Raw genomic sequence first — 14,624 nt, forward strand, 5'->3', positions numbered from 1 at the left:
GGTTGGAAGATGGATGGCGGCTAACAGATTGAGGTTGAATTCTGACAAGACCGAAGTACTGTTTGTGGGGGACAGGAGGCGGGCAGGTGTGGAGGACTCCCTGGTCCTGAATGGGGTAACTGTGCCCCTGAAGGACCAGGTGCGCAGCCTGGGAGTCATTTTGGACTCACAGCTGTCCATGGAGGCGCAGGTCAATTCTGTGTCCAGGGCAGCTGTTTATCAGCTCCATCTGGTACGCAGGCTGAGACCCTGCCTGCCCACGGACTGTCTCACCAGAGTGGTGCATGCTCTAGTTATCTCTCGCTTGGACTACTGCAATGTGCTCTATGTGGGGCTACCTTTGAAGGTGACCCGGAAACTACAACTAATCCAGAATGCGGCAGCTAGACTGGTGACTGGGAGCGGCCGCCGAGACCACATAACACCGGTCCTGAAAGACCTACATTGGCTCCCAGTACGTTTCCGAGCACAATTCAAAGTGTTGGTGCTGACCTTTAAAGCCCTAAACGGCCTCGGTCTAGTATACCTGAAGGAGCATCTCCTCCCCCATCGTTCTGCCCGGACACTGAGGTCCAGCGTCGAGGGCCTTCTGGCGGTTCCCTTGCTACAAGAAGCCAAGTTACAGGGAACCAGGCAGAGGGCCTTCTCGGTAGTGGCACCCACCCTGTGGAATGCCCTCCCACCAGAGGTCAAAGAGAATAACAATTACCAGACCTTTAGAAGGCATCTCAAGGCAGCCCTGTTTAGGGAAGCTTTTAATGTTTGATGGATTTCTGTATTTTAATATTTTGTTGGAAGCCGCCCAGAGTGGCTGGGGGAACCTGGCCAGATGGGCGGGGTATAAATAATAATAACAATATTATTATTATTATTATTATTATTATTATTATTATTATTATTATTATAATATAGGCAGTGACTCACCTAAGGTCACCCAGCAAGCTTCATGGCCTATTTGAACCCTGCTCTCCCATGTCCTAATCCAACACTCTAACCCAGGCATCCCCAAACTTTGGCCCTCCAGATGTTTTGGACTACAATTCTAATCTTCCCCGACCACTGGTCCTGTTAGCTAGGGATCATGGGAGTTGTAGTCCAAAATTTCTGGAGGGCCGCAGTTTGGGGATGCCTGCTCTAACCACTTCACCACACTTCCTGTGAAGCACCTGGAAGCTATTTTGCAATTGCTCATGTGTGTAAAAGGAGGGGGATGACTTGGGGGCTGCAGTGTGCACGCCAAATATTCTCAAATTTCTCAAATATAGAAGTATGGGTGGTGGTCTCTGGGTTCCGCCTCCTGTCCGTTTACATGTGCCACAGTGGGCCACATTCCAAAACTGCACCATCTTATCTTTTTCAAGGCAACTCTCCTCACAAGCCTTGAAAATCTGGAACTATACTTGATAATGAGATTACGTTAATATTATTTATTTGAAGACAAAGCTTATTCATGCTCTTCTTTTTATGACCTGGACTTCATCATTTTAACCCAGATGCAAATGGACTCATTCTACGTACCTATTCTATAATTTTGTTTTTAATCTTTTCGTTTCCATCTGTTGTTATAACTGGGGTTTTTTCCTGCTTTCTGTACATTACAAAACGAAATAAGAAAACCTGTACCAAATGTGTACCACAGTTGCATCTCTGCTGCAAAGCCTTAGGATGCTGCACTGAGATTTGAGGAGCTTCACTTGACAGCGTGGCTCAATAAAATACAGTAAAATAAAATTCCCCTGGAGCATCAGTTGAGCCCACTCTTGGCGCCTGCGCAATCCCAGCACCAGACTGCTGAATCCCCCCTCCTCCTTGCATGCGCCTTACTGCCGGGCGCATGCGCGCTTCCCAGGTGCTGTCAATTCCTCCCTGGGTCTCCTCCCTTTACTACTCTGAGAGCTACTCGCTTGATTTTGCTGCCGCTGCCGCTGCTTTGGCCATTTTGCTCTGGAGGCAGCAATGAGGTGGTAGCAACAATAGCCACGAGAGGAGGCAACCCAGCAAGCAATCAAATCAAGGGCACAAAGCTCTATTATTGTTGCTATATTGTAGTTTTGCAAGCTTATGCTCTTTTTGCAAGCGGTTTGGAGGGGTGCTGGCCTCGCTTTTGGGGTGGCAGGCGAAGGACGAGGGGGTGTGGACCCCCCGGTGTTGAATATCGCACCCAGGGCCGGCCCCCTAGCCCGCTCGTCGCTGGAGCCATGAGTTGGGGCACGGAGCTTTGGGTAAGTAGAAGCTGCAGCAAGAGGAAGAAATGGGTTGGTGGTCGTGGAAGAGAGGCATGGATTTTTGCAATGTGTGGGTGGGGGCTATTTCTATACATGGCTGAGCAGCAGCATGTGGGGGAGAGGGATTGCATTATTCCTGAGCTGGGGTTGGGGGCGACGAGCGCGTCACTTCATGCATGTCTCTCACTTAAACACACAAAATGCTGAGGGTTTGGATCTGCACGGAAAACTGCGATAAGGTTAGATACAGATATAGGCATTCTATTGGAGTTCTAAATCTGCGTAGGAAGACAGTACAATAAAGTTAGGTCTATGTTCTATTGGCGATTTAAGTCTTCGTAGAAAATGGTGTGAGAAAGTTAACTCCTTTTTTAAAAAAAGCCAACCTCCAGATTTCGGCTAATATTCGACCTCCTAAGAGTAGACCCATTGGAAATAAGAGGTATACTGTACAGTACCGGTAGTTAGTTTGGGTCTATTTCTTTCAGTGGGTATATTCTTGAGCAGGGTTTATTGGAATGCAAAAGCCGGTCTTTCTATGGGTGGAAGCCAAGTAAGTCTTACATAGAGTAGACCCGTTGGAAATCAGTGGTCTTACGGTAGTGGTGGAGATTGGGTACAACCCCCTAATAACCACAAGGTTGGTTCTGCGCAGAGCAGACCCCCTTGAAATCAGTGTGCTTAAATTAGTCATGCTCGTTTTATTTCAAGGGGTCTACTCTTGAGGAGGGGTAACACTGGATACAAATCCTACGCAGTAAGATAACACAGCCGGTACCAGCAGTGTACACACACAGACATAATATTAAGGCCAGTTGCCCTAAGCTTTTGCCATAAATATGTCCCTGAGTGGGGCTGCAAAGGTATATAATCACAGTATTAAATCAGTTAAAACAAATTGCAAGCAGAGGATCAGGGGAAGTATTCAAAACAAACACTAAAATACATTGATTGCAGTGAGTCTACTCCGAGTAAGCCCTTAGATCTCAACAGTAGTTATCTCTGCTCGCCTCTCTACACGCCTTACTCTCTGCCGCCTGAAAATAACGGTTTCTCTTCCTCGTGTTCCCTCCTCTGCAATGTAGTGTTTACCAGCTCCTTTTTCTTAATACAAAAAACCCCAGATGTTTCCACGGTTGAGAAAGGGGAAGGGAAGAGATAGCCAGCGAATGAGTATGTGCACACATGTCCGTATTAATTATATGCATAATTAATAATTGCCCTCTGGAATGTCATAATGAATACTGTCGTTAAAAGAACCCAAGCGCTGCATCAAACTATTCAGAGTAGACCCATTGGAATGTAAGGTCTTGAGTTGGTCCTATCACGGGATTTCAATAGGTCTACTCTGCGTAGGACTAACATTGGATGCACAACCCCCCCCTCTCCCCTCCCCCCCTCAAAAATATTGCAGCGTTGGTGAAGGTTTGGGAGAGGAGCAAGTGACATTTCCTATTTAAAAAATAATCATTTGTATTTCTCAACTTCAGGAAGGAAATCTGTGTCATTGCTGTGTTCACCCCCAAGACTGCAATGAAGACAGGAGGGGGGGGGAGGTGTGTTTTGTGTCCATGATAAAACAATTTCCTGGGAGAGGAGCCCTGGTTGTCTCAGCAAAGAGAAGGAAATAATGCAATTCTTTTTAAAGGATTTAAGGCTGGGGGGACAAGGTCAGAAATTGGGATCTTCCTTTCTGGTGTGTTTTGCCTTTCTGTTGCAAGGGTTTAGGATAGCTAAGTTGGTTAGAGAGCAAAAAAGGCAGGCAGTGGCTTTCATATACAAAATGATCCAGTTTCAAGTATACCCTTACAAGAGAGAAAACGGGCTGTGAGGAAACTGTGGTTTGGAATGGGAAGATCAGACTTGCAGGTTTCTAGTTACTGTACCTGGTTTCTTGGGACTTGGAAGTTGATCTTGGGAAGTTAAGTTGCACCCTTTCTTCCTCTCACCCTAGAATCCAAGATTTGTAGAGTTGGAAGGAACCCCAGGGGTCATCTAGGCCAACCCCCCTGCAATGCATAAGCAGCAAAACGTCTCTACCCCTAAACAGCCTCTTCACCACTAACACTGCCACCCCTAGACCCACTGGCCATGGGACTAACTTGAGGCAGTCACAGCAATTTCTTACTTTGGTCTACCTTGCAAGGTGATTGTGAGGATAGAATGGGGGGGGGTCAGGTCCCGCTTTGGGGCTTCCAATTGGGTACATCTGCTTGGCCGCTATGAGAACAGGATTTTGGGCTAGGTGGGCCATTGACCTGATCCAGCTGGCTGTTCTTACGTTTTACTTCCACTGGTGGAGGAAGCAGCTACTTAACAGCTGGTGTGAATCACAAGCTGGAAGAACTGCTGTTGCGCTTGGGTCCTGCTTGCAGGCTTCTTCCCACTGGGGTATCTGGTTGGCCACTGTGAGAACAGGAGGCTGGACCAGACAGAGCTTTTGGGGCCTGATCAAGCAGCTGGGCTCTTCCTAAGTTCACTGCGATGGGCTCTTTGAAGGAAAACAGGGGCGTAAATATATAAAAAAACTAAAAATAAGGTGAAAATTGGAGGTTGCGTCCAGCGCAGGTAACCCATTGAAACTGACGGATGTGATGAATTTAGGCTTGTAAATGTCAGTGGGTCTCCTCTGAGTAGAACTTGGGTGGATTAAACCCAGGATTTTTTTAAAAAAATTCTTAGATTTGCCTGCCTTCGAAGATTTGGCTGTGGGTGGGTGTGCGCACATGGACGCATGCATGTTGGGTGTGCCCCGAGGCTGCATTCTGAGACCATGCAAGCCTTTGTGTGAATTAAGGCTCAGTTTGCATAATCAGAATAACAAGTAGCCTTAGAATCATAGAGTTAGAAGGGACTCATAGGGTCATCTAGTCCAACCCCCTGCAATGCAGGAATAATGGCTATTAGTAGCCTTATCAGAAAAATTCACTGAGGATATTTACCCTGGTCTTTGGCACCCATGATAAATATTTTTTAAGACCCACAGCTGTTCTTGTGAGTTGTTTTAAACTGCTTCTTAATTTTATATTTTGTAGCAGCATGCCCTGGGAGTTCATGGAGAAGGTAATAATTTGAAATAATAATAATAATAATAATAATAATAATAATAATAATAATAATAATAATAATACCCCCTTTTTAAGCCATCTAAGCCAATGGGCCATTGCAGCATTTTGTGGCAGTGAGTTCCATCAGTTAACATTGCAATTAAAAAAAAATATGGGTGGGGTGGGGTGGAGGAATACAATTTGTCCTGACTCGCCCACCTTTCAGCTTCACTGTATGACCCTGTTAGGTTCTGATATTGTGCTAAGGGGAGGGGAAGCTTCTCTCTAACCACTTCTGCCAACACTCTGCAAACCTGGACTCCTGCCCTTGGGAATCTGCTTGCAATGCCCCCCACGCTGGCTGCTATCTTTGCAGCACTCCCTATGGTCTATAGCTGACCACAATAAGCTAGATCAATTGCAGGGTTTGTGTTATCTATGGCCCAGGTGTGCTTCCTCAGTTTGGATCTTTTTTTTTTGTTGTAAATTTTTATTAAAGGTTTTCTCAGTTTACAAAGACTTGGGCAATGTCTCTCATAGCTTTTTTACAGATCAGTTTCAATTGTTGAGACATTGGGGAGGAAAAGGGGGAGAGCGGTAGATAAGGGGAGGGGGTGGGGGTGGTGTGACAATGTTTCTAGTTTACTTAAAGTGTGTGTGTAACAAGCCATGCTTGAGCTTATCTTGGTTTTGGAAGACCTGGAGGCAGGTCCCTTAGAGCAGTGTTCTAAAAAATGATGAAGGGTTTTGCACCAGGGATAGGGAAGCTCAATCTCAGGGGCCTACTGTGGCCCCCTGGACCTCTCTGTCTGGCCCTCATAACTTTCTCCGAGCCACAGCCCATACCATTTCACCCTCCTTCATTTTATTTTGCCCTTGAACTCTGTCATTGCCTCCTGCTTGCTTGGATGGCAATGAATGAAGGCTGCTATAGAAAGGTGAAATTCACATCCATTGCTCTGCCCTCTTTGGCCTTGGACTCCATCCACCAACATGTGGCCCCTGAAAGGTTGCCCTGAGAAGAAAATGTGGCCCTTGGTCTGACACATGTTTCTACCCTTGTTTTTGTTTGTTTTTTACACATTGGAAGAACGCAGGTGTATGAGCTGAGCATTGTGGGGAATGGCAGAGCAGAGCTTCCTCTTTTGACGAGCAGGTTGGGATTTGTGGATGCATCAAATAGCTTAATGATAGGTGTTTTAGCTGCGGAGAGCTTGCCAAAGGGAATTTGAGCTGGAGGCCTAGGATGGCATGGCATTAGCGGGCCTTGTGGCTTGCAAGACGCAGCAGGATTTCGGAGTTGTGGGCGAGCGCCACAATTGCTCCTGAGGCAAAAATGCATTTTACTGAAGAACTCCGGATATTGGTCGCGGTATCCCTGCATCCTTAACAGCCATGCAGTTTCAGGGCCTGTCCAAGACATTTTGGTCCAAGACAGTGTCCGTTCTGCCCAGACACTGAGGTCCAGCGATGAGGGCCTTCTGGCGGTTCCCTCACTGCGAGAAGCAAAGCTACAGGGAACCAGGCAGAGGGCCTTCTCGGTGCCCGCCCTGTGGAACGCCCTCCCAGCAGATGTCAAAGAGATAAATAACTGCCTGACATTTAGGAAACATCTGAAGGCAGCCCTGTTTAGGGAAGTTTTTAATGTGTGACATTTTAATGTATTTAAATCTTTGTTGGAAGCCACCCAGAGTGGCTGGGGAAACCCAGCCGGATGGGCGGGGTACAATTATTATTATTATTATTATTATTATTATTATTATTATTATTATTATTAGCTGCTTGAGGCAGATCAAAAAACAGTGCCCGCTACTGCTGCCACAGGCAACTGGAGGCATCCCAGGGAAGCCTCGGCGCACTGAAGCTGGCAGGGGAGAAAAAAGGAGGCGGAGAGGAACAAGCGGCGGTGGCAGACGAACTGTCCTGGGATAGCGGCGGCGGCTCCTATCAGCAGCCAAAGGAGAAATGAAGGCACGCGAGGATGCCCTTCTCTTTCCAGATGTGCCAACCCTCTCAGCTGTCCCCAGCCTGTTGCCTGAGGCAAGTGCCTCAGTGAAGCTAATGGGTGGGTTGGCCCTGAGTAGTTTGGTCTACAGGTTGATTTGGCAGTTTGCTGCAGGAGAGATGATAGGCTTCATTTTCCAGGTGAAACAGCTAATTACAAACTTGTCTGTCTCTTTGGAAATTTCTGGGGTGTGATTCTATACACATGGATGATGCTATGTCTGGCTGTCATTATTGGCTGTTGGGTTGCAGGGGACAATCTGGGTGAGGGGATGCAGTGAACTCTATGCTTGCCACAGGTAGCTCCTTTTTCTAACATTGTCCCTGGGAGGCAGGACAGACACTTGGGATGGGCTATGGCTCAGTAGGAGAGCATCTGCTTTGTGTGCAGAAGCCGGCAGGCTCAATTCCCAGTGATGTTGGGAACGTTCCCAGCATGCAGTCCTCAAGAGCTGCTGCCAGTCAGTGTGGACAATACTGAACTAGACAGCTTCCTACATTTTGGCTCATTTAGAATTTTAATGACAGTCTAGCATAAGGTAGCTTCCTATGTTCCTAAGCCAGTTTTGGGAATTGCAGCCCTCCATGAAACTGTCGGGATCACAGGTAGTGAATTCTTGATGCAGAGCAGTTCCGAAGCTTTGGACAGGCTGCTTCAGTATCCGCAGAGGGCCCGAGCACCTTATGCCTACAACAGAAAAGCTTCAGGCAATTTAGGAGCAACATCCCTTTCCATGTATCGAGCAAGGCTTTCGCTTTGAGGAATACCCAACATTTGGCAAGAGTCTGTTCTAGTAAAGCTGAGGCAGGGTGGTGGGGTGGGGGAGAAGGGATGATTGACATGTGCAGGCAGGATTTTGCAAAGCGGGGAGAGGTAAAATAAGCAGCTGCTTGCAAGTGAAAACAAATCTGAGGTGTTTTGGCCTAATCGAGTAGACTTGATAAGCACAATATGGTAGGAGCAGCTGGGAGCTACATATGCCTTGCAGGCAGCGCGTGTTGACTGAGGTACTTATAATGACAGAATTGTTAAGAGTTGGAAGAGAACACGAGGGTCATCTAGTCCAGCCTCCTGCAATGCTGGAATCTTTTGCCCAGCATGGGACTCAAACCCATGATCCTGAGATTAAGAGCCTCATGCTGTACTGACTGAGCACTGTAGGACTTCTGCATAATAATTTCAACCTGTACATTTTTTTAAAAAAAAAGTTTCTAGCCCTCAAGGCTGAGGTTCTTCTTCTGCAGGGGAATTTCAACTTGTGCATTAAAAAAAAAAAGTTTTTAGTCCTGAAGCTTTGAGCACACAATGGGTATTCCAAACAGTCAGGAATGAAGGAAAAGGGCATATTGGATGTTTGCCTCCTTGTACTGAGAGTTTAAAAGGTGATAGTTTCAAAAAAGGTTTTTTTGTTTGTTTGTTTATTCACTTAGTAATATTTATATCCCATCCTTCATTGAAAAAGATTTTGAGCTGGATCACATTCTGATAAAACAATACAAATGGACATGGTTCATAATCTCAAAATATTTTAAGAGTTGCCATGTTCACAAAAACATGTTTACCGTGAGGCTGGTAGCACTGAAATCTATTCTGATGTAGAGCGCTTTGTTCAATCCTTAATGTAAGATGGATCTCAATATTTTCAAAAGATGTTCAGCTCGCCAAAAAGGACGTCAAGCATGCTTAACAGCAGAGAAACATGTCTCCTAAAGGTGCTGTTTTTCCGCTGCTGCAAAACTGTGACATCATTCTCAATGCCCTGCTTTACTACCCAACCTCTCCTCATTGAAATGCTTTTCAAGGGTTTGCTGGGGCTTCCTGAGATTAGCATTTTCCTCATTTAGATGTAGCCAGGAGTTATCGCATGCTGCTGTTGCAACAGATAAATGCAATATCGTGGAGGTAAACGTTTTGCAGAAAATTATATTCAGGAAGAGAGGCTCAGAGTGCAAGATTTTCTGCACTCCCCATTACCTCTTGTGGTGCCCTGGCAACTTACATAGCCAAGCTGAATGCTTAATTCAGCCCGATTCATGCACTTTATGTTCTATATGCTTATGGCTGTCAATTGCTACAAAGTGTATGAATTTAGGGTTGCCAGTCTACCTGGTATTTTACCAGACCAACCATTTAGATCAGGGGTCCCCAGACTACGGCCCCCGGGCCGGATGCGGCCCAATTGGCCTCCCAATCCGGCCCGCGACGACCCCCGCCGCCCGCTGCCGCCGCCCGCTCTTACGGCGCGGCGGCGATCTTCAAAATCGGCAAAAAATCGCCGAAAATCCTTTGTGCGCATGCGTATGGGCCTCTCCCGACCCAGAAGAGGTCATTTCCGATGCACTTCTGGGTCGGGGGAGGCCCATACGCATGCGCACAAGCGATTTTCGGCGATTTTTTCCCCCGACCGTGTGCGTGTGTGCACGGGCGCGCACTCCCCTGCCCTCCGGCCCGCCGTGCGGTCGGCGCGGCGGGCACCGGCCCGAAGCCCGGTAAGTCTGGGGACCCCTAATTTAGATGGTTCCCTTCTAAAAGCCCATCCATTCTAGATTCTGCCAAGACTTTCAAGATTCTGCCCTGGCTCTGGTTATTAACTCCTGGCCTCACCTCCTAGATGCCACCTGAACACCACCCCATCACCTGAGAGCAGGGTGGGTAAAAATCAATTATTTTAAAAATAAAATAAAAAATCAGGATTTTTTAAAATTTAAATCAGGTTTTTTTTTAAAAAAAAACTAAATTGGATTTTTAAAATAAAATGCTTTTGGAGGAAAAAATCTTTCTAAAGACAGTTTTCTATTTAAGTTACATTATAGTCCAAAGGCTATTCATCAGGAAATAAGGATTTCTTTTCAGTTTTTCATGTGTGCTGAAACTCAGTCTAAGTTTGTTTTCTTTTAAAAAATGTTTAACCGCATCAGTTAACAAACATGGATAAGGTAAAGGTAAAGGGACCCCTGACCATTAGGTCCAGTCGCGGACGACTCTGGGGTTGCGGCGGTCATCTCACTTTACTGGCCAAGTAATATCAGGCTTCAGCACAGGGTGAATTTGTGTAGGGGAGAGCTTTTGAAATAGATATACCAACCATCACAGACCCTACAATGAGCAGGTAAGGCCTTGGTGGTTGGCACTGAGCTACCACAGGGCCTTTTCAGTGGTGGCTCCCCGGTAGTTGAATGCCCTCTCTAGCGAGGTGCACCTGTCTCCATAATTATTAACTTTCAGGATGGATTTAAAAACATTCCTGGTTATCCAGGCATTTATTGGCTGAGGTATACTCATCCCTGGCCGCCTTGAGAATACCTTGAGAATCCTTCCTTGGCTGGAAGGATTTTTTTATTTACTGTAATTGCAGTTACATATAATGCTTTTAGCTTCACAGAGCTACAATTCTCAGAGTCCCCTGGGAAGAGGAATTGACTGCTAAACCACTCTGGGAACTATAGCTCTGGGAAGGGAGTAGGCATCTCTTATTCAACACCCCCAACAAACTACAGCTCCCAGGATTCTCTGAGGAAAGCCATGACTGCTTCAAATGGTATGATACTGCTTTAAATGTAAACAGCTATGGCTTCCCCCAAAGAATCCTGGGAGCTGTAGTTTGTTAAGACTGCTGAGAGGTGTTAAGAGATCCTGGTATTAGTCTCACAGAACTACAATTCCTAGAGTTCCCTGGGAAGAGCAAATGATTGTTAAGCCACTCTAGGAACCGTAGCTCTTGGAGGGGTAAAGGGGTCTCCTGACAATTCTCAGCGCTTAACAAACTACACTTCCCTATATATATATATATATATATATATATATATATATATATATATATATATACACACACACACACACACACACACACACACATATATACACACATATATACACACATATATATATGGGGGGGCATGCCGGTTTAAAGTGGCATCATAGTGTTTTAAAATGTATGGTTTGATTGTGGCTGATGTTTTCATTTCCAAAATGGCAGCACTCCCCTCCCCAATTTCATTGCTAACAGCTTCATACTAGGGGAGCCAAGCATGCTTCAACCACCCATTAGTGGACCATTTGCTTGTTTGTGTGCTGCGGGTGGCATAGGACCCTCTGGTAGTAGTAACTGGTGCTTTATATAGCACTCCTCCTAATCTAAATTCATAACAGCAAGCATGACAGATTCTGTGTGGATACACTTTGCTCGGGGTTCATGCGATGCAATGTCACATTCTGTCGTTGTGTAGCTGGCTTTGGAGCAGGCGGGGGGAAACATAGAATCTTAGAATGGTAGAATGAGTGTCATCTAGTCCACCCCCTTGCAATGCAGGAATCTTTTCCCCCACCATGGAACTTGAACCCATGACCCTGAGATTAAGAGTCTCACGCTCTACCAACTGAGCTATCCCAGCTGAATCAAAACGAGGGACTGAGCCAAAATTTGTTCCCACAGTTCCCCATAGGTTTGGAAGCATGATCACACCTGGGGAACGGATGGATAATTATTATTCCAGTTATCGCCATGGTGGTGGGGTTGATGTAGTCCAAAACATCTGGAGGGCACCGGGATGGAGAAGCCTAAGGGCCTGCCCATTGAGCCCCCTCTGAAGGCTTCAAGAGAAACCTGTTTTGAGAATAGATCTTCAGTGTAAAAACCGCAAAATCTGTTAGCCAAAACTCTGGAAATCCAAGAACCTGACATACATTCAGGAATGATTAGGGGAGAAATATCAGACAGAGTAGAAATGGAAAGTTTGACATCATATCTGTGCTTTTAAAGCTGGGCACAGACTATCTTTTCAGTACCGGTAAATGGATGGTATTCAACAGTAAATCGGCCAGCAAAGAACTGTAACTCAAAGCTCCAGTTTTTATTTTGGGGTCAGATAGGTATATAAGGCAAGTGACAGGTTTGCAGGAATCCGCGGGTGCACGAGGAAGTTGTAGTTAAATGTGAGCTAAGGTGTTGAATCCACAAGTGACACCCTGCCCCCCCCCCGCAGGGTGGACATAACATTTACAGTAATATGGCAAACTGATGGAGTCCCTGCACTGGCCAGTCAAATGGGTGGTCCTTCTAGTGGGCTGGCAGGGTGAGAACTGAGTGCCCCAGCACTGGGGTTTTCCTGGTGTAGGGGACAGTTGGGGTAAGGCCAGACTCAGCATCACATGTGCTCTTGGCACTGCTGAAATGGGCATATCTGAGGGTGCGTCGGAGGGAGATCCTGACTGCTTGTCTGCTCTCTCACTCGAGACACCACTGGGATCTTCCCCCGAAACAGGCATCTCTTGAGGTTCGGTGACCCCTAACCTTCTAGTGCCCTCCCACTAGATCCTCCTGATTCAGTTCCCCCAGTGTTGGCCCTAATTAAAAGGTAAATGGACCCCTGACCATTAGGTCCAGTCGTGACTGACTCTGGGGTTGCGGCGCTCATCTCGCATTATTGGCCAAGGGAGCCAGCGTACAGCTTCCAGGTCATGTGGCCAGCATGACAAAGCCGCTTCTGGCAAACCAGAGCAGCGCATGGAAACGCCATTTAGCTTCCTGCTATAGCGGTACCTATTTATCTTCAGTACTTGCATTTTGACGTGCTTTCGAACTGCTAGGTTGGCAGGAGCTGGGACCGAACAACGGGAGCTCACCCCGTCGCGGGGATTCAAACCGCTGACCTTCTTATCGGCAAGCTCTAGGTTCTGTGGTTTAACCATACCTGCCAAGTCTCCTGTTTTCGCGGGAAACCCCCGTTTTTAAAGCTGTGAAATATCCCGTATTTCCCCCAGATTTTCAAAAATCGGGCAGAGCGACACTGGAAGTCGCTTCTAAGCCTGTCCAGACATGCGTAGAAGCGACTTCCGGTGCCGCTCTGCCAATGTCTGGGCACCGGAAATCGGGCAGCACCGTCACCAGAAGTCACTTCTACGCATGTCTGGACATGCGTAGAAGCGACTTCCGGTGCCGCGCCACTGCTGATCCCGGATTTTTCAGTCTGGGAGTTGACAGGTGTGGGTTTAACCCACAGCGCCACCCACATCCCTGGTCAGTAATTACTCACCTTCAGAAAAGCTAAACCTCCAGTGTCTCTCTCTGTATGAGTCACTGTTCTGGGGACTTTTCCTGATTGGAAGCAGGGAAGGCCTAGAGCCCTGAATTGTGGAGAGATGCAACGGGCAGCCTAACTTAACAGCAGCAGTTGATAATTCTACTGCCATCGGGACAATGGAATCAGTCTGTTACATCCTACCTGAAGCCACAACATACCAGAGCTATTCAGTGCCACAAGGCTGCTAAACCTGACAAGGCCAAAGAATAAGCTCATAGAATAAGCTCAAAGAATAAGCTTCCGGTTGTCTGACAGTGCCTTCAGTGTGCTCCTTCAAGCAGTTTTGAGAATTAACGTTGTTGAATCAATAATGATAAATGCTTGATGGTAGGCAGGGTGGTTTTTCCGCTGCACCATTCATTTCCTCTTTGACAGCTTACTGATACTTGTTGGTGACATTACAGGTTTCGTAGTGAATAAGACATTCTTCACATGCATGGTCTTAAACACTGAAACGTGTTTAAATTCAGCTTGGTGTGGCCATTCTGCACTGCATCTGCCTTGCAGCAACTGCCGTTGGCTTTTTGGCATGTCTTGACCTTGATGCTAGCAGTGGAAGCGGAGGTACCTGCTAAGTGCCCGGTTCTTGGCAGCTATCATCCGTTGAAACTGCATCTTTGCCTGCTTGCTTCTCTTCTCTGAACGGATCAGCGAGGCAAGATCCTCCCTGAAGTCACACGTTGAATCGGGTTCAGATCCTGCACCTGTTTTGCCTTTGTTTCTGCAACACCTTTTAAGAGTTCTGGTCAAATGTCGTTCTGTTTCCTGAGCTGTCGTTGGCTATTACCTACATGGATCTTTAAAAAGGTAAACGGGTCCTTCCCCATTTGTGACTGTGTCAGGGCGGAATCTCAGGTAACAGTGCAGTCATTGAATCATAGGACTGCAGAGTTGGAAGGGACCACAAGGATCATCTAGTCCAACCCCCTGCAATGCGGGACTCTCTCGCCTGTCTCGAGTCATCTGGCTGCCCATCTTCAAGCAGAGTGCTAGCTGGGGAATGATAGGAATTATGTTTATTTAGTTATTTTAAATATTTATATGCTGCTTTTCGCCATCTGGGTCTCCAAACACAAATAATGAACTAAAACCATTAAAGTAGCAATCATTGGTGCAAACTGGTGCCTCCAGGAATCAAAACAGTTTTAAACCCGGAGGCTGAAACTCAGCAGGGACAGTGCCTGTCTGACTTCTAGTGAGAGGGAGTTCCATAGTGTCATTTCACTGAAGGGGGTGACTCCTTGTGCCTCTGGTTCATGTGGGGAGG

At 46.7% G+C, this 14,624-nt stretch overlaps 1 protein-coding gene across 14 annotated transcripts in view; it reads left to right on the forward strand.

Moving 5' to 3' along the window:
* Window positions 1–1,892: 1,892 nt before the first annotated feature.
* FNBP1 (formin binding protein 1) overlaps window positions 1,893–14,624 on the forward strand; it is a 119,996-nt gene continuing 107,264 nt past the window's right edge. For 3 of the 14 annotated variants that reach the window (XM_035113002.2, XM_035113005.2, XM_035113008.2), the window contains exon 1: window positions 11,184–14,164. In XM_035113002.2, the coding sequence (XP_034968893.2) occupies window positions 14,108–14,164 (57 nt within the window). In that variant the 5' untranslated portion in view covers window positions 11,184–14,107. Of the gene's footprint in view, window positions 2,223–11,181; window positions 14,165–14,624 lie in introns of those variants that run through there. The other 11 variants (XM_035113006.2, XM_035113007.2, XM_035113009.2 and 8 more) reach the window with 7 other exon arrangements.

This window comes from Zootoca vivipara, chromosome Z (genome assembly GCF_963506605.1).
Source record: "Zootoca vivipara chromosome Z, rZooViv1.1, whole genome shotgun sequence".
In the NCBI taxonomy this organism is placed as follows: Eukaryota; Metazoa; Chordata; class Lepidosauria; order Squamata; family Lacertidae; genus Zootoca; species Zootoca vivipara.